Source organism: Eimeria mitis, genomic scaffold, assembly GCF_000499745.2.
Source record: "Eimeria mitis Houghton genomic scaffold, Emh_scaff12, whole genome shotgun sequence".
NCBI lineage: Eukaryota > Apicomplexa > Conoidasida > Eucoccidiorida > Eimeriidae > Eimeria > Eimeria mitis.
The window spans coordinates 1-21,258 of NW_013568168.1; the positions used below are offsets into that span (position 1 = coordinate 1).

General features: G+C 54.2%; 4 protein-coding genes across 4 annotated transcripts; 3 read left to right on the top strand and 1 right to left on the bottom strand.

Annotated features, from left to right (window-relative positions):
* Positions 1 to 66: 66 nt before the first annotated feature.
* On the top strand, positions 67 to 2,022 carry EMH_0008460 (uncharacterized protein; the record flags this gene model as incomplete). The annotated part of the gene is made up of 3 exons (XM_013494545.1): positions 67 to 252; positions 515 to 678; positions 912 to 2,022. 3 exons carry the CDS (start codon positions 67 to 69, stop codon positions 2,020 to 2,022), a joined length of 1,461 nt encoding a protein of 486 aa, XP_013349999.1.
* Positions 2,023 to 3,396: 1,374 nt separating this feature from the next.
* EMH_0008580 (uncharacterized protein) lies at positions 3,397 to 4,728 on the bottom strand (the record flags this gene model as incomplete). Its single annotated transcript, XM_013494546.1, has 2 exons — positions 3,397 to 4,299; positions 4,660 to 4,728. The coding sequence occupies 2 exons, from the start codon at positions 4,726 to 4,728 to the stop codon at positions 3,397 to 3,399; spliced, it is 972 nt and encodes a 323-aa protein (XP_013350000.1).
* Positions 4,729 to 8,074: 3,346 nt separating this feature from the next.
* Positions 8,075 to 11,253, top strand: EMH_0008690 (uncharacterized protein; the record flags this gene model as incomplete). The annotated part of the gene is made up of 5 exons (XM_013494547.1): positions 8,075 to 8,476; positions 8,602 to 8,976; positions 9,163 to 9,420; positions 9,648 to 9,842; positions 10,180 to 11,253. The coding sequence occupies 5 exons, from the start codon at positions 8,075 to 8,077 to the stop codon at positions 11,251 to 11,253; spliced, it is 2,304 nt and encodes a 767-aa protein (XP_013350001.1).
* A 2,782-nt stretch (positions 11,254 to 14,035) lies between these two features.
* Positions 14,036 to 21,200, top strand: EMH_0008800 (plectin, putative; the record flags this gene model as incomplete). The annotated part of the gene is made up of 11 exons (XM_013494548.1): positions 14,036 to 14,045; positions 14,150 to 14,217; positions 14,339 to 14,517; positions 14,637 to 16,782; positions 17,047 to 17,637; positions 17,883 to 18,060; positions 18,235 to 19,961; positions 20,081 to 20,185; positions 20,304 to 20,390; positions 20,604 to 20,672; positions 20,820 to 21,200. The coding sequence occupies 11 exons, from the start codon at positions 14,036 to 14,038 to the stop codon at positions 21,198 to 21,200; spliced, it is 5,541 nt and encodes a 1,846-aa protein (XP_013350002.1).
* Positions 21,201 to 21,258: the final 58 nt, after the last annotated feature.

Here is a 21,258-nt window from a genome sequence, read left to right on the forward strand (position 1 = left end):
GCAGCAGCAGGAGCAGCAGCGGATGCTGTTGGTGCTGCAACGCCCACACTGGAGCAGCTGCTGTGCATGCCAAAGGAAGAAGCTGAGAGTCTCCTGCAGAAGCTGCTGCTGCAGCTGCTGCTGCAGCTCAAAGCAGCAGACAAGAAGCAGCAGCAGCTGCTGCAGCAGCATCTCGATGCAGCGCATGCAGCTCTTGTTGAATTGGAGGCGAGGATCTATGTTCTGCAGGAGGAGCAGCACAAGCTCTGCCAGGTAGTTTATTCTTTGCTGCTGCTGCTGCTGCTGCTGCAGCTGTGGCTGCTGCTGCTGCTGTTGCTGCTGCTGCTGCTGTTGCTGCTGCTGTTGCTGCTGTTGACCGGCGTACGTTGTGCTGCTGCTGCTGGCGGTGCTTGCTGGATTTGCGAGTGCTGCTGCTGCTGCTGCGTTGCTGAAACGCCTGCTGCTGCTGTAGCTGCTGCTGCTGCTGCTGTGGTGCTGCTGAGAAAGCGTTGCGCTGGGTTTGTTGCTGCTGCAGTCTGAGGATTTGCTGCCGGAGCACATACTGCAGCAGCTGCGACGAGCAGCAGCAGCAGCAGCAGCAGCAACAGCAGCAAACAACAGCTCTGCTGCAAGTGTATGCACAACAGCAGCTTCCTCCAGCCTTCGAGAAACAGCTAAAAGGACCAGAGAGAGGATGAAGTAAGTCTGCTGCTGCTGCTGCTGCTGCTGCTGCTGCTGCTGCTTCTGCTTCTGCTATCTCTGCTGCTGCTGCTGCTGCTGTTTCTGCTGCTGCTGCTGTTTCTGCTGCTCCGTGGTGGTGCAGCAGCTGGCAGGAAGTGCTACCACCTGTCCTGATACAGCTGTGAATGTCTCTTTGCTGCTGCTGCTGCTGCTGCTGTTGCTGCTGCTGTTGCTGCTGCTGCTGCTCTCAGGGAAGTTTCGCGTCAGCTTGAGGCGGCGCAGCAGCGTTGGTGTGAGTTGCTTGCTGCGGAGTCAGTTGAGCAGCAGCAGCAGCAGCAGCAGCAGCAGCAGATAGCTGCAGAGCTGCAGCAAGTGGTGCAGCAGCAAACCTTCTCTCTGCGTAAATCCTTCGATGAGCAGCAGCAGGGGCTGGCCTTCTACTCTCGCCTACAAGGCTTCCTGCAGCAGCTGCAGCAGCACCAGCAGCAGCTTCTTACTGATATGCATGCATGCATCCGCTCGATCCACCAGCAGCAGCAACAGCAGCAGCAGCAACAGCAGCAGCAGCAGCTGGAACTTCAGCAGCAGCAGCAGCAGCAGCAGCAGCAGCAACAGCAGCAGCTGCTGCAGAAACTGGCTCTCCAGCAGCAGCAAAGGAACTCTATCAGCCCCACCCAAATCCCCCCTTGGCCTAATGTGGATTCTCTAAGCACAAGAAGCGGCCGCAGCAGCGTCGGCAGCAGCAGCAGCAGCAGCAGCAACAGCAGCAGCAACAGCAGCAGCAGCAACCCGCCACCTGCTGCTAACTGGCGACGGTGTAGCAGCGGGCCCCTCGTCCTCCCTGGAAGCCATCCGAGGCGGCTGAGCAGCAGCAGACACAAGCAGCAGCCTGCTGCTGCTGCTCCTGCTGCTGCTGCTGCTGCTGCTGTTCCCTCAGGGCGTCAGCCATCGTTTCCAAGCCCCGAGAGCAGCAACAGCGGCAGCAGCAGCAAACCCCGTGCAGCAGCAGCAGCAGAAAGCAGCAACAAATTCAGCAGCAGCACAGGCGCCTCCTTCGCGCTCGTGCATTCACCTATAAGGCCCCGTAGCAGCAGACACAGCACGCCATCCACAGGCAGCAGCCCAGCAGCAGTAGCAGCAGCAACAGCAGCAGCAGCTGCAGCAGCAGCAGCAGCACCAGAAGGGCCGTGTGACAGCCCCCCTTTGATCGCCCCTGAGATAGGGACGGTCTTCGGGGGGAGCCCCGAAACCCTCGGGGGTTCATGGACACCAACTGCAGCAGCAGCAGCAGCAGCAGCAGCAGCAGCAGCAGCAACAGCAACAGCAGCAGCAGAACCAGCAGCATGCAGCAGCCAACCGTGAATCTGAGCAGCACATGTAGCTGCTGCTGCAGTTGGTGCTGCAGCTGTATATCTCGTCAGCAGCCTACAACTGTTTCACAGTTCAGCAGCAGCAACTGCAGAAACGCAACCAGGTTCTGTTTGCATCTGCTGCTGCTGCTGGTGCAGCAGATGCTGCAGCAGCAGATGCTGCTGCAGCAGGTGCTGCTGCAGCTGCAGCGGTACTATTGGCATGTTTGTTTTATAAAAACAACTTTCCTTTTATATTTGTATAATTAAATCTATTTTATATTGTAGTTAAGACAGAGCCGGTGAGGCACCTCAGCCCGAGCAGCAGCAGCAATCGCTGCAGCAGCAGCAGCAGCAATCACTGCAGCAGCAGCAGCAGCAATCACTGCAGCAGCAGCTGCAGCAGCGCCTGGCCAGAACTGCAGAAATACCTGCTGGAGCAGCACTACCCCTCCCTTACCGCGGCTGCTGCCGCTGCTGCTGCTGCTGTTGCTGCTGCTGCTGCTGCTGCTGCTGCTCCCAACGAGCTCAGGGTTCCTTAGCTAGAACCCCGCCTGCCTTCCCTGCAAATTTACGCAGCGCCATCGACGCCTCTAAATCTCAGGGGCCCCCACGTAGTTTGGGGGCCCCCAGGGTAAACGTTCAGTATGTGGGGGGCCCCGGGGCCCCCCTAAACCGCAGCTGCCGGGGGGCCCCCTGCAACACGTAGCTGCCGTGGGGGCCCCCCAGATCTCAGCTGCCCTGGGGCACCAGCGGGGGCCCCCTAAACCGCAGCTGAGGGGGCCCCCTAAACCGCAGCTGAGGGGGCCCCCTGCAGTACCCCCTACACTGTTGCTGCACGGGCGGTCTAGGTAGCCCTGACTTCGACTCAGGAAACCCCAGGAAACCCCAGGGGCCCCCGAAACCCAAGTTGCCTGGGGGCCCCCTGCGGCAGGTTAGCTGAGGGGGGGGGGGGGGGGGGGGNGGGGGGGGATGGGGGGCCCCGGGGGGGGGCCCACTGACCCGCCGAGTACTGAGGGCCCCCAACCCCCCCCGCTGCAGTACCCTTCAGGCCTCGGTTGCTGCAGAGGCCGTCGAGGGGCCCTGGCTTCATATAGAGGGGCCTCGGGGCCCCCCGTGCAGTACCCCTTATATTCATATTTGGGGGCCCCGCGGAGCTTAACTTTGCTCTCTTTGTGTGGGTTCCCTATATATATAGGCCCCTTAATAAAGCTCTATTATTTCAGGTGTATGCACAGCTCCCAGGAAGCAAGAACCCTTGTATGTGTTGTTGTGTACCGCCAGTGTCTACAAAGGGGTACTGCACAGGGGGCCCCCAGGTCTAGCAACGGGTACTACTACTGCACAGGGGGCCCCCCCCAGGGGGGCCCCCCAAAAGTATGAACACTTAAGCCTCTGTTGCTGCGAGGGCCGTCCAGGGGGCCCTCGCCTCGTACTTGGCTCGCACCTGCTCCCCATCAAGCGGCACGGCTGCGCCTGAGAGGCCCTCAAAGGAAACAAACTTTTGTACGTCGAAGGTGAAAGCTGCAGGAGCAGCAACAGAGCCTTCAGCATCGCTGAGACTGCTGCTGCTGCTGCTGCTGCTGCTGCTGGTGTTTCCCTGCTGCTGCTGTTGCTGCTGTCGATCTTCACTCTTCGTGGAGGGGGAAGTGCTCGCCGTAGTGTCTTGCTGAGGTTCTGTTGGGCTCTTGCGTTGCTGCTGCTGCTGCTTCTTCGTCTGCTGCTGCTGCTGCGGTTTGCTGCTGATGAGCTGCACTGCTGTAGCCAAGTCAGGATCCCCATCAAATGAGGGTACGGGGGCCCCCCGGGCCCTGCGGAGAGAACCACCCGCTTCTAGGTTTCTCAGCACGCGAGTTGATACCCATGGTTTGTTCTCTTCTTCCTTTGGCGGTGTAGCTTCTTGCTGCTGCTGCTGCGTTGATTCAGGTGAAGTATCTTGCTGCGGCTCGATACCCTGTTCCAGCTGCTGCTGCAGCAGCAACTCCCTGGCCTCCTGCTCCCGCAGCTCTTGAAGGCCTCTCCGCTGTTCCTCATCCAAACGTTTCATGGTGCTCCAGCTCTTATCTTTCTTGCTTTCTATTTCGTACGCCCCCACGGCGCTGACTCGCAACGAGCGCCCCAGCGGCCCCTCTGCTGTTCCTCCTGTTGTTGCTGCTGCTGCTGCTCCATTTGCTGCTGGGCTCGCAGGACCTGCTGCCCACGAAACAGCTGCATCCTGCTGCGGCTCCAAACTCCATTCTGCACTGTCTTCGGTTACTGGCTCCTCGACCTTCTCTGTCACCTGAGTCAGCTGCAGCACGAGCAGCAAGAAAAGCAGCAAACGCAGAAGAAAATAAGCAAAAGCAGCAGCGTGAATGCAAACTCCCCCTTCACCCGCAACATAAGGAATCAGCTACACTGCGAGGTCCAGTACACCCTGCGGGCTGCACAGCTGCATCATACAGCTCCATCGCACTCAGATGCAGGTTTCGGCGGACATTGGGGGGGAAGAAAGTAGGAATACCCACGGCACAATGCTGATACGGAGAGTAAAATACATTCAAATGATAAAAGAAAGCAAAAACTTCCTAATTCAACTCGTGCTCGCCGTATGCCATGCGGGAGCAAGCGGCCGCAACAGATCCGGCTGGGGAGAGAAAGCTCGTCTTACCTCTGGCGGAGCAGTGGCCTTTGCAACTTTCTTCTTCTTCTTGTCGAAGAAGGCGCTTAATTTGCTCATTTTGGCGGCGTAATGTTCTAGCCGCCGGTGGTGGACACCGCGGCACGCTCAGGTGGAAAAGGTGAACAAAGGACCCCAACGGAGCAACTCAATCACAGAAAGAAGAAATTCAATTCCCCTTTCTAACAAAGAAAGCAAAATACACTACCTAGGAGCTGTACTACTGGCCCTCGTATTGCGCCGTTTCAACTACGTCAGCGAGGGGCTGCGGCTGTAGTTGTAGTGCACGGGCACTACAATGGATCTTATGCGCAGGCTCTATAGAGACTTAGCATCACGAAAAGGAACAAATACAGTGAAATATCTCTAGGAATAGGACAACTCACTGTAGAAAAGAAGCATAATACAGACTATGTGCTCGCCAGCTCACACCTGCTATGGGGCTGGGTGTGAGGCTGGTGCGGTGAATCAGATACTGACCCTCGACGAGGGTCAGGATCAGTTCTATTCTTCTAAGGATTTCCCTCTAAGAAAGAATTCAAGAACTCGAATGCTTTTTGAATATTTAATGGGGTTTTATACCAACGTGTAACGTATAAAGCATTAACGTTAGATGTCTCAGGGTGTGGTGTAGCCACTTTATCGGTAAGTTCAAGTTCCCTGGTCCTCAATCTTATTCGAGGACCATCGTGAGCACCAAAATACTTGCAATAGGAGTTTTATAAAACTCACATGACATCGCCCCCAGTCCCCAGGTGTCCTAGGAACGACGGCCCAACGGCCTGGGTAGCGGGAAAGGGGGTCGCCGGGCATGAGTTGCAATGCATCTCGCTGCAACTGATGCTGCAAAGGGACCCCAAAAGAAAACACAACCGAGCCCCCTCTGCTGCATGCAGCAGAGCTTTTGACAGTTGTTGGACACTTAGTTAGCCTATAATGGGCAGTCTGCTTGCCCTACAGGAGTGGTGAGACTGAGGCTACGAACGGAATAATTCAGAAAATCTGTTGTGCAGCATGTAGGAAACGATATCTCTAGCAAGCTGTTGCGTGTTTTGTGCGAAGTTCGTGTATTTCCACTTTCCGTTGGTCCTCATATTCCTTAATTGAAGGTCCATCACGCGGCAATGTGTGCAGATGTAGCATTGCCTGTCTAGGTTTGGTGGAAATACACCTTATTGCTTTTAGGTTGGCCATTGAGCGTACGGAGATTGGCTACTGACTGCCAAGAAATATCTAGCAATTGTGTACAGTTTTATTGCTTGCCTGAACAGGGGGCTGCGGTGCACCAACGTGCACCGCATCACCCCGCAGGCCCCTCTGTCGCATCAGCCCAGGCCTTTGTCCCGTTTGGCCCAGGATGCCTGGAGGCAGTGTTCAGTTGGTTCTTGAAAACTCTCGTATCAGTTCTTCCACTCTACTGCAACATTAGCAGCAGCAGGCGAACCAGAGGCGTCGACATTATATTCAGATGGCAGGCCTGTCCCTAATCCCCCGCACAGATGACAAAAAGCCTTCAGAAATGCAATAACGAAATGTTTGTTCTCTGGCCCTGTCCGTTCACTCAGTACGGCTTTACAGTTCACGCAGTACAGCTTTACAGCCACGCTTATTGAGGGCACCACAAACGTGGTCGATGAAGAACTCTTCAGTTTCCTTATCGCCTGGGCACTCTGGGGTTCAAGCCCCAGCAACCACATGAACATTGAAACAATATAAATATATCCTGCAGATCCTGATACAAACACGTTCGTGATTCAAGGCGGGGCTACTGCTTGCACTAGCTAACCGTCACTATCTTGTGGCTCCAATTAGCTTCTTCTAAAGCGAATCATAGCCACTCCGTATGGCAGCAACAACACAGAAATTTCTAATCAAAAGAATTCATCTTTTTGAGTGTGCATCTCAAACGTGAATATAGTCAACTTGCATTCGCACTCTTTCAGGTCCAACAGTCTACAGCTTCAGAGTTGGCCGCCAACGAAAGCTGTTTGTCAACCAGTCGTAGAAGCTTGGAAGCCTCCTTACCTTTGTTGTTTTTTCTGTCATCCAACAGCAATCCTCGATATGAATGTGTTGAGAAAGTTAATTGAAATCGTGCAGGAGGGTCAAAAGCATACAATGGTATATAAGTATGAAACTTTGCCGGGAAGTCCTCGTCGTCGCTCCGTAGTGCAATGCTCTACCCATGAGATTCTCCGCAGGTCAGAGTAAACCACAGAGTTTCCCCCTGGAGTGAAAAGCTGTTCAATGCTGTATATCACTTCCAGGCTCCGCAAGCGCCACAGCTGCTTAGATGCCTCGCGGAATGGAGAAGAGAATGCGTCATGTTGCCGGCGTTGATTGGCTGCAGCTGGCCAGATGCAGCATTATGAATACGTACACTATCGAAGCAGCCTGGTGAACAAGCATGCAATTACTCACTCGTGTAAAAGCAGCGCATTAAGTGTACACACTGTCTTGTGGGACATTGGGCATCGCCGGCCGTAAAGCGGGGAGGCAGTGCAAAGTAGTACCCGGGGACATTTCGATACAATATGTTACAGTATATGTTTGCTCTGGAAGTGTTTTGCACCGCTAGGACCTCGGGAGCAACTCAAAGCAACAATACGAGCATCCCGGCCGAACAGGTGAACTACCGCTTGGCTACAAAGCTGGGCAAAAGAGCAGAGCCCCAGGGGGAAATACCATTACAGTTTCCCACCACTTAATGTGCCTTATGTATTATTATGGGCCTAGTCTCTAGAACTTCAGGGTCAGCATTCTATTCTAGTTCGTGCCGCCGTTTGATGCGGCTCACCCTGCGAAGTGCGTTAGACACTGATCCCTCGGTATAGAATAAATAGAAGTATGTTGAAATTTGTTTAAAAGCGAATGAGATGAAATAAAAAGGCGGGTTTGAAACTAAGCTACAAATAGACCCCACTGGCTCGCCTATCTATATGGCTGTCCGGTGGTCAGCGCTTGCCGCCGTCGCCTGCTGCATACATGTGGGGCTGCGGGAGGGTGTTACCCGTTTCCGCCTTTAGGACTTTTGCAAATCAATTCACAATTGTAAAACATATGAATCACAGAAAGGTGTGATGGCAGCCCCTTTCTGATGAAACCCTGGTCCCTCGGGGAGGCGACGCGCTGCAGGTACCAAGAACTCATCGTGGAGGGTCACTCACGACTCTTCGCCGCCGCACCGCAGGTCCAGCAGGGGGTGCGTTTGTGTGTGTGTTTCAAGCTTTTGCATATATATCAGCCGGTCGTTTTCCTTTAGGGCACCGTTTGCTTGTTTACCTGTGCACAGCGCCTGGTTTCGGCAGCGCAGGAACGGTCCAGGGGGTTGACAGGTTGTACAGTAGTGCTCGCCGTGTAATTCCTGGCTATTCCTTGGGGTTATTCCTTGGGACGCCAGAGAATAATGAGGATTTTCAGGTGTATTTTCTGCCTCGTTGTGGGCAGTGTGTCAGCTGTGGGCCACGCAGAGGGGGCCACTGGCGCCTCTCTCCTGGGTACGCTACTTCGCCCTTTGGATGCGTTGAACCTCCAGACGGCCTTGAGCGCCCCATCGAGCCTGTTAAGAGGCGACCGTACAGCAGGTTATAGTGAAGCGAGGCCTCTTCTCCCGAAGCAGGGGGATGTGTCTTTGTTGGACTCTGCCAATACCCTAGAGCTCCTCTCCAGCCTTAGACTGCCGCGCCAGTCACTTACTGACTATCTTCAACGGAGAACTACGGGATTCTCCAGCAGAAAGTTCACGATTGTTTCTGCCCTATTCGGAGACGAGGCGGCCGATCAAAAGCTCAACGATGCATTGGGACCGGTGATCAAACACGCACAACATTGCTCCCAGCATCACCCGTGCTGAGTCCAAGTTGAGGAGTTCTTCACAGAGCTTTCCCCTCCAACCCCTTCGTTGAATATGCTCTGATATGTGTTTCCCTGCAGCCAGGAACTACGCATGTGGAGCAGAGGACGGACTTCCCTACTCGTGACTCCATCAGGCGCTACTACAAACCGGAGCCGCGGCTTCGTGCCGTGAATGAGGCGCTGGGACTTCACGGTTTCCCTCCGCTTCCTTACTTGCCTCCGTTCCTTACGGACAGTGCAAATGTGCTGGAAGGCGGCGACGCCATAGAGCAGCTCATCGAGAGGATCAACAGCGGTCAAGGGCTTCCCGAGAACGTCATAAACGAATTTTCTTCGGAAGAGTACAGCTCTATCCGTGCCTCCTGGCACCTCCCCTCAACTAGAAACTCTCCTCCCAACGAGGGTCTCGCCAGAAGCCCGTGGCCAATTCCTCACAGAAACAGCGCAGCCCAAGTAAGTCGGGGCAAGTCTGGCTCCGGCAGCGTTGCAGGGAGGCGTCAGCCAGTAGCTTTGCAGAGGGCGTTGAGGGTTTGTTCTTACTCTCCATCATGAACCCGTGGATTCTCAGCATTCTTTCACTGATTCTATTGCCGCTGATGCTTTGTGTTGCTGCTGCTGTTGCTGTTGCGGCGCGCATAGGGCAGTACGGCGCTACCGGGTCCAGATGGTACCCGCCGTTTGAGCCACAACTTTTTGAACAGGGCGATGGTAACATCGAATCCAATAACTCTCTTTTACACAGCAGATGAAAAGTATCTTTGGGGAAGCAGCTGGACCACCATCTTTAAAGTTGCGCGGACTAAGACATCTTTGGCTGTTGTGGACTTCGTCCGAAAGAAAGTTGAGACCATCATGGAAGACAAGTTTCATGGAGCTTACGCGCTACTCACGCAGGAGGTGAGACACGTATGGGAAAAGGGACTAGTACAGGTGATCGGATCGCCACATATGCGCAGCTAGTGGGTACAGAGGGGAACAGGAACCCCTTGGGCGGCTCTGGTTAGGGGTTCTGGCCCGTATGAATTGCACTGACAGTTCATGCAAAGCAGATGTTGCCGAAGTCAGCAGAAAGAGGCTATGCAGCATGGACCCGCAATGTTCTGTGTTTCGTGTCCCTCTCCCAGAACGTGTTCGTCGTTTCGACAGGAAAGCGTTTGGAGGCCTACTACGACGCGCCCAACTCCAACGGGGACCGCATTATGATGCACCCTGAGACCTTTACGCTTCAATCAGGCCTTCAGGGACTTGATGCAGAAGCAGTCAGACCCCAGGAAGTCTTCCGCGCCCTGTGCATGACCCATGACGGCCACATTGCCTGGGTACATAATTCCCACTTAGATCTATAATAAATTGACCCGATCTGCATGCTCATGAGTTTCCAGGTTATTTCACTGTGATACAACCAGTGTTCTATATTACAACAGTCGTTACCACCTCAGAAAATGCTCCAGCAATATTAGATATCTTTGGAACGAGGCATCCGTCGTGCTGCCACTGCCTCACCATTGATGAGAGCTCTCTGGACTGGCGTAAGAGCTCGGCTCATCTGCGAGTGACAGCACTGCCAATGTTGTTTTTACTGAAACCATCGTCTCCGTGCAATGAGAATTCACAATTGTATATTGTAGCTTATGCATATGCATTGTCCTTTTGCAGGTCACTGACGTCGGGCGTCTGGGAATACTGAACCGTGACGTGAAAAACGGCGGCTTTCGCAAGGCTCTTGCCAGCTTGATGCTGGGAGCTGAAAAGCGTGAGAAATCCGCAGCTAAGACGGACAAGACATTAACACCAAACGGCATTTCTGATGCTTCCGATGGCTCTGCCAGTGGTGCTTCTGACGATATTGAAGTGTCGAACAACATTGCTTGCGACGACCGGGGCGGGATATATGTGGTGTCCTCCAAGTACATGCACAAGGCCGAATGGAACGGCGAACAGCTTACTGTGGCTTGGGAAGAGCCCTATGATCTAGAGCCCGGTCTAGGGGGAACCGCTCCCGTGCGCCTTGGCGAGGGATCGGGCAGCACTCCAACTCTTATGGGCACTGCTAATCGTCGCTATGTTGTTATTACAGACAGCGCGAAGCTCATGAACCTAGTAGTTATGAATGCGCAGACCGGGAAGGTGGAAGCTAGACACCCCATTACATTTGGGGATCCCAATGCTAAGGAAACGGCCAGCGAACAGTCCGTTTTGGTTCATGGTTGGCGCATGGCAGTTGTAAATAACCAGCCAACAGAGGAAACGAGACTGTCTACCAGCTTCTTACACTACCTGGGAAGCCCCACGACTTTCCTCGCAGGCCTCAGCTCTTCAGGCAATACATGGACGCGGTGGAACGACACCGTTACAGCGGCTCTCCCTGTCATCGTGGGTGACGCCCCTAAGGGCGTTGAGCAATTCGAATATGACCCTGACGCCAGGAAGATTCGCTCTGTGTGGGTGAACAAGGATATTTCAATCCCCAATGGCATCCCCTCAATGAGCGCAAAGTCGCAACTCATGTACGGTGTGGGCAAACGATGTCCTCTTGGAGGCGATGCCGCGCCGTTGAGAGGCATGTGGACCCTTGAGGCCCTTGACTGGTGGACAGGGGTCAGCAAGTTCCACTACAACATTGGAGTGGGGCCGATGAGCAACTCAGTATATGCTGCCACGCAGATTGGGCCAAACGAAATCATCACAGGAACTGCCGGAGGAATCGTCAGGATAAGGGAAGCATTATAGAGCGGACATATTGGCTCTTTTTATGCGCAGTGGAGGAACGCAGCACAGGTCAACGAGATGATACAAAAACCAAGGAAAGGACATATTCCTTCAAAGTGCAAAGAACACTGTTAGGAGTGGCCACAGCAGCTACGTGCATGATCCGTTCTTGCATGTTTAATCAAGTTTATAGCATCCGTGATCCTATTGCGGTCGTATGGGGCTGCTCCTTGCACTGGCCGAGCTGAAGATAGGCGGTTGGGGGAGGTGCGGGTTGGGGAGTCGCGGTGGCGGCAGCAGCCCAAATGGATGGCCAGGCGACTGCCTGGTAGTCAAACTACGCAGACCCTTGCATTGTGCTTTTCTGTCGATGAGCTATGCCATAGTTTGAGATCTGTAGTCTCTCCATTTTACGCGGCTGTTCCAAAGAAACATGGTTGAGTCAACTTGCGCTGACTGGGCCGAAACTTTGGGTCACAGCTGCACCGATGTGGCGCATGCAAGTCATGCAATTCTGAATGTGACTATTTGCACCGATGAACGTAAATGATTCGCCTCTACAGAAGGCAGAGAGTGACTTTGCTCTATTTTTGCGGGTTCGGGGAGTACGCCGCTTAAGCCCCTGCCATTTCAAGTATGCAGGCCCCAGGAGGCAATGACTTATTTTTGTTACGGGGGCTACCCTTCTGTGTGTCCCTGCATGCTGTCTGTGCCTACTAAGACGCTTATCTACAACGTATCCACTTTACTTCCGGGGGCTTGTATGGCCACTACCCGTCACGCTGTATTGTAGGATCACTCCCCACTATGCATTGCCGTGGAATTGCCGAAGATATAAAGCATCACTGCTCTGGTAAAATGCATCCTTAGCAAGTATCCGTAATGTGGAAGAATCTGAATCAACAATTATGCAACATTGACGAAACTGCACGCATACGGCCTCAAGGACAGACCGCAGGTCTCTGTAAAGTCCCACTTCAAGCTCTTCAAGGGCAACGTGAATAGCACGTCAGTCCAGCCCCTGGTGCAGCTAGCTAGCTGCAAAGCCTGTGTCAATTGACGCAGCCGGGGTAGAAGAGGCACTCCTGAGCCGTAACGAGTATTCCAGCATTGCTAAACCCGTAGAGTCCGCACTTGCGCCGAATAAGATACTCCCATCACGCTTAATCTCTTGCAGTTTTTTGTATCGCTTGTTTCAGTTTCAGGTGTTGAAATTTTCAGCCAGAGTACGGGGTTTTTTCAATACATGGTCAGCTGCTTTAAAACAAGTTTAGTTTGCAATAAGAACACAAGAGCTCCATGGAACGGCAACAGATTGTCACGGTGCAGTATCCACAGAGCACGCCAGGTTAGAGAATGCTCTGTGCTTGGTCAAGCAGCTGCAAAAGGAGCGTCTGTGCAGAAAGCCGCGTATTCAGAGATCATGAGCAGTCAGTCGGCGACAACATCCACCCTGGTAGATGTTGCACTAAACTAATATTAAAAGCTAGTTTTTTCTGGAGAATTTTATCGTGAAAAAATAGTCGGTGAGAGCCTGACAGCTAATATTTTGGCTCGTTCACTAAAGCTGACCCTTGCTTACTTACTACCGATTATCACTTCACTGAACCTTCGTCTTATTTGAAACCAAAGTCACTCCTGTCTTCTCTCTTTCTGTCAAAATATGACAGTTGATTAAGCCGCAAAACCCCGCTATACTCTACAGAAGTTCACCGCCTTTCCCGTCGCCTGCAAGCAGGCGCAACTGCCGAAGTACCCATGACGAGTTAATCCCAGAGGAAGCTAAAGAGCAAAAGAGTCTACATTTTAGCATATACATAGAGAAACATCTGTAAATCGGTAAATAATCATGCTAGTCTTGCCCGTATGTCTCCGGTCCTGCATTGGCCACCTGAAGGCCGAAAACCTGCATAACCAGGTATCGCCCTAACGGTCCTACAAAACCTAGATAAACACTTCTATAATTCAAGAGAATGGACTGAGATTAAATATCTTCTATATCATCGATCCATCATTTTTTCCCTAACATTTTGTCTCCGTAGGTCAGCAACCCCGTTGTTGCTCGTGCGGCTTCCGGCTGCCACGACTAGACAAAGGAACCAGAAGCAACGCATGCCAAGGGCTTCCATTCGTTAAAGCATTTTTAAGAAAATGCAAAACGGGTTGCAAATTATGCAACAGACATCTACCTATGTCCACTCACACTAGCAGCGACGGCGGCGCTACAGCAGCGGAACGTTCAACTTGCGACTCAGCAGAGTTTGGATCGTCGGGGGTGGTGTACACGCCTTACGGGATGTGCGGAGTTTAACTGCTCCTTAATACAGTTTTTAATATTGTGTTTGGCCTAAGGGTTCTTTTGAAACCCTAGGGCAGTGGCTAATCCCAGCTCTCGGCGGCCCTGTGATACATGCAGCCGGAGCGGCGCCTCAGCTTTTACTACTTCTCGTCCCTCTCTTGATTCCTTTCCTGTTGTTTATTACTGGACACTTCAACTGCTGACCCACTGGTGGAACTTCGCACAAGAGACAAGCGGCGCGGCCGCAGCTGCAGTAGCAGCAGCAGCCGCGGCAGCAGCGGCAGCGGCAGCGGCGGAGAGTGACGGCAACTTTTCGCCTTCAGAGCTGCGGCCGAGGCGGCGACCACTCTAGGGGGACCATAAGGCGCCAGCAAGAACAGCAGAGACATAGGCGGCTGGCCCCCGCGGAACTTCTCCCCCATCTAATGCGGTGTTGCCGAGAAGCGCCCGGAGAGTTGAACTGCGAAGCCACAACGAGTGTTAGTGCTCCAAGGAGCTCAAGAAATGTCTACAGGTGCTTGAGCTGCGCAATTCATATACCTATAACGTCGAAATTCCCCCCTACAGCTCCTTGGGTTACAAACTACTCGGCCTGTTGTATGCTGTGCGCCCGTGCAGGCATCTGGCGCTTGTTCCGAAGGGGTGGCGATGAAGGGGATGGCGAGGGGAAAGCAACCCGCGCACACGTAAGTCTTACACTTCCACCACTGTAGATGTGAAGCAGCTTCTAGGGCGCAAGCGGGATCCACAGGGGTACCCCACAGCGGCAGTGTGCTTCGCTGCGTGTGCCTGTCTTGGTTTTTTTAGCTGGGAGAGGAGAACCAATTCTACTACAACAAAGAGCTCAAACGATGGCTTATCCGAGGCGAAGAACACCTCGCTCAGCAGCAGGACACTCCCCCCCCTCCCCCTGCTGCAGCTGCAACGACAGGAGGACAACAGCTTGACAAGGGGTCACCCCCTGTCGGCGGCATGAGGCGAATGAGGTGAGGAGAAGGCATCACAGGGTTTTCTATGGGTTGCTTTTCTGTATACATATGCGTGCTGCATCGACTTGTACGCTGGCAGCGACACAGCCTCCAGCTTGCTTTCTTCGTTGCTGCAGGGCCCGTGGCGCTGCGAGTCTATACACTGCCACGCCAGGGTTGCTGACAAAGAGCAGCGGGGGAAATGACGCCACCAAACGGCCCCTCACATTTGTGATGCCGCCCTATAGGCTGCCGCAGCAGCCGCAGCAGCAGCAGGAATCACAGCAGCAGCAGGCGGAGGGGAGTGAGCCGGGGGCTCCACCCATTGACAACAGTTTGCATGAAGCAGCAGCAGGTGCAGTTGATCACGAAGACACAGCGGCTAAGGGCAACCAAACTATGGATGGCTGTCGTGTGCGAGCTGCATCTTCGGAGCCGCCGCTCTGTGATAGCTCCGACTGGGCTGCAGCAGAGGAGCAGCACCAGCAGCACTACGGGCAGCAGCAGCTGCAGCAGCAACACCAGCAGCAAACAGAAGCTGAGGGGGAACCTGCAACAGAGAAGACGGAGTCACTTACGCGGCCACCCCTATTCCCAAACGTTTCAGCCCATTGCTCCACTGGCGCCCCCTCCCCCCCCGAAGGTGAAGCAAATACGTTGCTGTTCTCTGGGGGGCAGCAGCAGCACCTGGAGGAACCACAGCAGCACTCTTTGCCTGTGAGTGGCGTGGAGGATATCTCAGGTGACCAGCAGCCACGTCCGGAGCTTACCTCGTTTGCGCACTACCCGCAGCAGCAGGAGCTGTCGCAGCAGCAGGAGCTGCTGCACCAGCAGGAGATGCAGCAGCGGCAGGAGATGCTGCAGCAGCAGGAGCTGCTGCAACAGCAGGAGATGCTGCAGCAGCAAGAGCTGCTGCAACAGCAGGAGATGCTGCAGCAGCAGGAACTGCTGCAGCCGCAAGAGCAGCGGGAGCTACAGCATGAGCAAGAACAGCAGGAGCTGCAGCAGCAACAAGAGCAGCAGGACCCGCGGATAGCAGCGGAGGAAGAAGGCTACGGAGTGGCAGCCCCCGTGCTCCCCCGGGACCAGACTGGTGAGTTGATTGAAGAGCCATTGGTCCAGTCTCCTGGGCAGCAGGATCAGCGGTTGCTAGAGGGCGGTGCATCTGCTGCTGTTTTGCTTGAGCCCTATGCGCAAGCGACAGATGCTGCAGCTGCAGCAGTAGCTCCGCAGACAGCTGAAACATCAACTGATTATCAACACAACGAAACACAGGGGAGCGCAATCGAAGACGCTCCAACAGCTCGGCAAGCAGTTGCTTTCCCCTTGCAGCAGCAGAACGCGGGAGAGGATCAAGGAATCGTTCCCCGCTGGGGCGAGCAGCAGCAAGAGCAGCAGGCGGAGTGGCAGCAGCAGCAGCCGCAGCAACAGCAGCAGACGCAGCAACAGTATGTCGGGCAGCCGCTGCAGCATGAAACCTTAGCTCTTCCGGAGGCCAGCGGCTCAAGCAGCAGCAGCTGCAGCACAGGGGCCTCGCCAAAGTGGGAGGGTCACCTGCACAGCGAAGCAGATGGCGGAGCCATTGTACAGTCCGGGACCAGTCCGACATCTTCTCCAGAAGCTGCGGCGGCAGCAGCAGCAGGTGCTGCTGCTGCTGCTGTTGCTGCTGCTTCGCTGCAGGCGGGTACGGCGTCCGAGAAGGCAAGCTCCCACCACCTGCCATCGGAGATGTGGGGCTCGTCTATCTCGCCCACAACATCTCTTCCTCAAGAAGAGGAGAGATTACTGCTGGAGCAGCAGGTGGAGCATCAGCAGCAGCAGCAGCATGAGTTGCCGCAGCATGGTGAAGAGCAGCAGCATGAAGATGAGCATCAGCTCCTGCCCCAGCAGCAGTACCAAGGGCAACAGCAGCAACTGCATGCAGGCTTGTTTATGGAGGATATCCTACCTGGATTTGCTCGTGCAGTTCAGGATCTGGAGAAGAGCAGCGCAGAGACATTGCGGCAGCTGGCAGCACTGCAGCAGCAGGTGGGGGTGTTGCGCTCTCGCAATGCCTGTCTCACAGCAAACATACAGCAGGTGACGGAGCAGCTTCTAACAGGGGATGGTCCTATGGTGGAGCGGCAGCGGGCAGCAGAACTCCTCCAGGATGCTCTTGGCGCTGCAGCTGCTGAGTTCCCGTCCCCCATAGGCGACGATGCGGAGCCGCAGCCGTCGCCAACGTGCAGTGCCGTCTCGGATGCAGAAGCAGCATTAGAAGAGGCCCAAGGGGCAGTTTCTGCTGTACGTCCACAGTGAAAGTTGCATGAAACCCGGCTGCAGCTGAAGACAGGGCTGCTGCATTCAGCCTCATGATAACTAGAATTTGTGGTGGTGGCTCTCACCCTCTCGTTGCAACGGTGTTTCTTGCCTTTTTGCATGATCTGCTGCTGAGCTTGGCTCTGTTGCTGCAGTGACAGAGGGGGGCTGGGATCCTAGTGTAGATGCAGCTGTCTAGATTCCGCTTTCTAGTTGTTTGTGGTGTTGCTGCTGGCGTGTTGTGTGCAGCTGACGCAGATGTTGGTGGAGCAGATGGAACGAAACAGACAGCTGCAAGAGGAAGACATGCATTTCGATGCGGATGTTGTACAGTTCATCACGCAGCTGCAGCAGCAGCATGGGTCTCTTGAACCGTTCCTGCAGCAGCAGCTGCTGCTGCAGGAAGCACATATCGAGCAGCAGGAGAGTCTGACGAACCTAAAGCGCATGCACGATGACCTTAGCAGACGCATGGAGGAGAGCTGCGCTCGAGCAGCTGACCTAGAGGGACAGTTAGCGTTGGCATACGAGAAACGGCAGCAGGTGCAGCAGGAGCTCGACACCACTCAACGAGAGCTGCAGCACAACCAGGAACTGCTGCAGCAGGCGCAGCAGCAGAATGATACACGCGCAAACGAGCTGCTCCAGCAGTCGAAAGTATATCAGGAGCAGCTCGCGGCTTCGGAGCAGCAGCTGGCAAACCTACAGCAGGAGATGGAGCAGCAGAAAGCGCTTCTAGAGGAGCTGCAGCAGCAACGGGCGGCTGCGTCGGAGCGAGAAGCAGCAGCCATCGCCGCCAGGGCAGCAGCTGAGGCGGCACGGGAGGCGGCGGAGAGCCAGGTGAGAAGGATGTACGGTCAGTTGGGGGCGAGGTGTATCTCTCACTCGACTTGTAGCGTTAGGGGCCAAGTCGCAGGCAGTGGCGTACGAGCAGCTGACGCGGACCACTGGACCTGTAGCTGATGCTTTCCTGGGCTGCTGAGTTTCCTAATTAGCTGTTGACAGAACTAGTAAACCTTTTTGCTCTGCGGAAACGCAGAAACGCTGCGCTGGTATTTCTTGTGACGTTGGTTGTGCTGCACCAGGCTGCACGGGCAACGCTTGCGAATGAGCAATTGCAGCAGGAGATGCAGCATCAACTGGAAGAACAACAGAAGCAGCTGGAGATCGCCTTGAAGGAAAAGCAGGATGCTTTGGACACGGCTTCAAGCATGCAACAGCTGCAGAACGAGAAAGCTGTAGAACAGCACCAGCAGCAAGAAGGTAGGATGCAGTTGCTGTAGGCCTCTGTGTTGCAGAGGATTAAGTTTCGGGTTCAGCTCTAGTACTGTTTAGCTGAAGTTTTTCAAAAAGACTGAGAATCTGGTGTATTGCAACGGTTGCGAGTGTGCCGCAAGCTGCATTACTTTTGCCTGTATATGTTTCCATGTTCTACAGATCTGGAAAGGCAACTGCTGGCGCGGGAGTTCATGGTGGCGCAGCTGCAGCGGGAGGTGAATCAGCAATTGATAAGGCAGCAGGAACAGCAGGAACAGCACAAAACAGAGCTGGAGAAGCTCAAGCAGCAGCACTCAGTAGAACTGCAAGCACTCGCCGAGGAACACGCTGCAGTCCTCAAGCAGCGAGAAGAACAAAACCAGAAACTGGTGGAGGAAAAGCAACGCATCACAGCTGCATGCCACGATGAAGTACAGCGAGCGCAACAGACGGTTGATGCACTGCAACAACAACTGGCTCAGCAGGAGGAGCAGCACGAGCTCATGACGCAGAGACAGCAAGAGGATTCGGAGCAATTCATGCGCAGGCTACAGCAGCAGGAGCGTGCGGCGAGCGAACAGCTACAGAAGCTGCAGCAGCAGGCAGAAGAAAAGCGTTTGCTACTGGAAGAGAGTGGAATACAGCGGGAAGAGCTCACAAGAGAAGTGCACTCGTTACAGCAGAGGCTGGGGGAAGTCGAAGCTGCTGCTGAGGCTCGGGTAGAGTCCCTCAAGCAGCAGTTGCTGGATGCTACGTCTTCACTTGAGTCCGAACGTAAAGCGCTACAGCAGCAGCTGCAAGATGCAACAAGCGGCGTACAGCAGCAGATGGAGCAGCATGAAGCTTTAAGGAAGAAACATGAAAACCTGCAGCAAGGTTACAATGACGCTCAACAGCAGGCAGCTAGGGAGAAGAGTGAGCTGGAAGAGCGAATAGTGGTGCTGGAGGCACAGCTGCAGACACAGCAGGGATTGCTGCAAGCAGCACGTGAGGAGCTGCTGCAACAGCCAATTTTGTTGCAGCAAAAGCATGAGGAGGACCTGCAGCAGCAATTGGCAGCTGTGCAGCAGCTGGAGCTGGAAGAAAGGGGAAGGCTGCAGCAGGAGCGTGACCAGATTTTGGAGCAACAACAGGAGAAGCATGCATTGTTGATGCAGCAACTACGGGAGCAGCACGCCCTGGAGCAGCAACAGCTGCAGCAGCGGATGCAGCAGGAGCAACAAGAGCAGCAAGAAGCGCTTCGCAGTCACTTTGAGAAGTTATGGAACGAGGAGAGTGCAAAGATGGTTGCAGCAAATGCTGCAGTGGTTGAGCAACTTCAACAGGCGCAGAAGCTACTGCTGGAAGAACAGCAGCAATTAGAGGCTTATGAGGGCCAACGGGAAACCCTTGCAAAGGAGAGAGAAGAGGCAGCTGCTTTGAAGACACAGCTCTTGGCAGCTAATGCAGATGTGCAAAAATTGGAGCAGCGGTGTGAAGCCTTAGAACGTCAACGAGAAGACCTCCTGCAGCAGCGGAGCACCCCGGAAGCCGAAGTACATGCGGCCATGAAGGAAGAGTTGTATCAGTTACGGCACGAGGTAATGGAGAAGGATCGGCTAGCACGGGAATTGCAGCAGCAACTGGATGAGCACGTTGCCAGCCAGAGAGACAGGCTAGGAGAGGTTAATGCGATGTTGGAGCGGCAGGAGGAAGCGAGCAAACAGAAGGACCTGCGACTGCGTAGTGTGGAAGAGGAGCTGCAAGCCCTCCAGCAGCTGCTGCAGGACACAGTGGATGTGAAACAGCTCGAGGCAGCGCGTGCTGAGGTAGCAGAAGGCAATCGGAGGGTGCAGAGACTGGAGGCCGACTTGGCAGCTGCCGTTGCCGAACACGAATCAGTGAAGAAAGCTCTGCAAATAGCAGAGGTGCGCATCTCTTCCTAACAATTTATTCGTTTCACTTGTTTCCCCTTAGATTCGTGCGTAGGCTGTAGACGTGCAACTCGTCGCCGTCCAGGTCATGTGAGGCTTTTATTGTGGCTCAGGAGAAACTGAAGAATGTCCATTCAAAAGCTGAATCTGGAGCCACTACGGATGCCTTGAATCGCCACTTAGAGACGAAAGAGGCCGGCACACAGGCCGTGGGAGGTGTAAGCTAAGTGTTTGTCTCATTTGCGTCAATACATTCATAATTTTATGTAAATGAAAAAGTCAGCAAAGCTGCCCAACCCAGTACAGTTTTCGGTTGGTGCTTCTCTGTGTGAACAGGACATATCTGAGGATGATCCACGCAGCTTGGAAAACCTGCAGAGGCAGGCGAAACGAGCTCACCAGAAGAACGAGGAATTGGCCGTCGTAAGCTAGCCCTTCGGGAGTGAAAACCTACACAGTGCAGGAAGAATACTCATGCTTGCGCAGTATGGATGAAAGCATTCACAGGAGTTAACACTTCTTATACCAGGCCTTTTTCTTTTGGGGCTGTCTCCTGAGAGGCCTACGTGTTGTCTGGGTTTCGTGCTATTGAAGATTTTTTTAATGATACTGCGCCCCTGTCTTTTAATGTTTCAGCGGAATGCGACTCTGACGCGGATTAGCGACTTCCTCTCCAGGCGGTTACAGTTCTTCGAAAGAGCACTGGTAGGCAGCTCTTTACAGTTGAATCCTCACTGAGTATGCCTGCCGAACCGAGAAAATGGGGCTAGCGCAGCGCTCCCGTACCACCCTGCAGATATGAGTATGGTTTTCTGTTACGAGTTTTGGAGATTGTGGCGTTTTGTATGTTAGGCGGATATGGGCCCCCACGGCTTGGTTGTTATCGAAGATTGCGACAGAAGCGTTGTTCTTGCCCCACCAGAAATTGAGACTTCTCCCACAGAGCCACCTGTGCCAGAGTTGATTCTTGTGGGAGAGGATGCGGAACCTAGCGGCGATCCTGCTTCATCAAGTCGCAGTAAAAGCGTTGACACACCAGCACAAATGACCGGACCAGTGGACGCGGAGGAAAAGATTAAACCTGACGTAGCAGGGCCGACTACGAAAGAGAATGCTGCACCACCTCTCCTCTCGCAACGATGTGGCGAGGGCGAGGCAGCGATGACGGCGGGTGGAGCGCCTCCCACGCCTCCTGAGTTCCTTCGGGCGTTGAAGGCAACGCCCAAGACCTGAAGGCGGAAATCGTCAGATGATATCAGAACAGTTTCATCCCCTTTATTAGTTTCGGGGA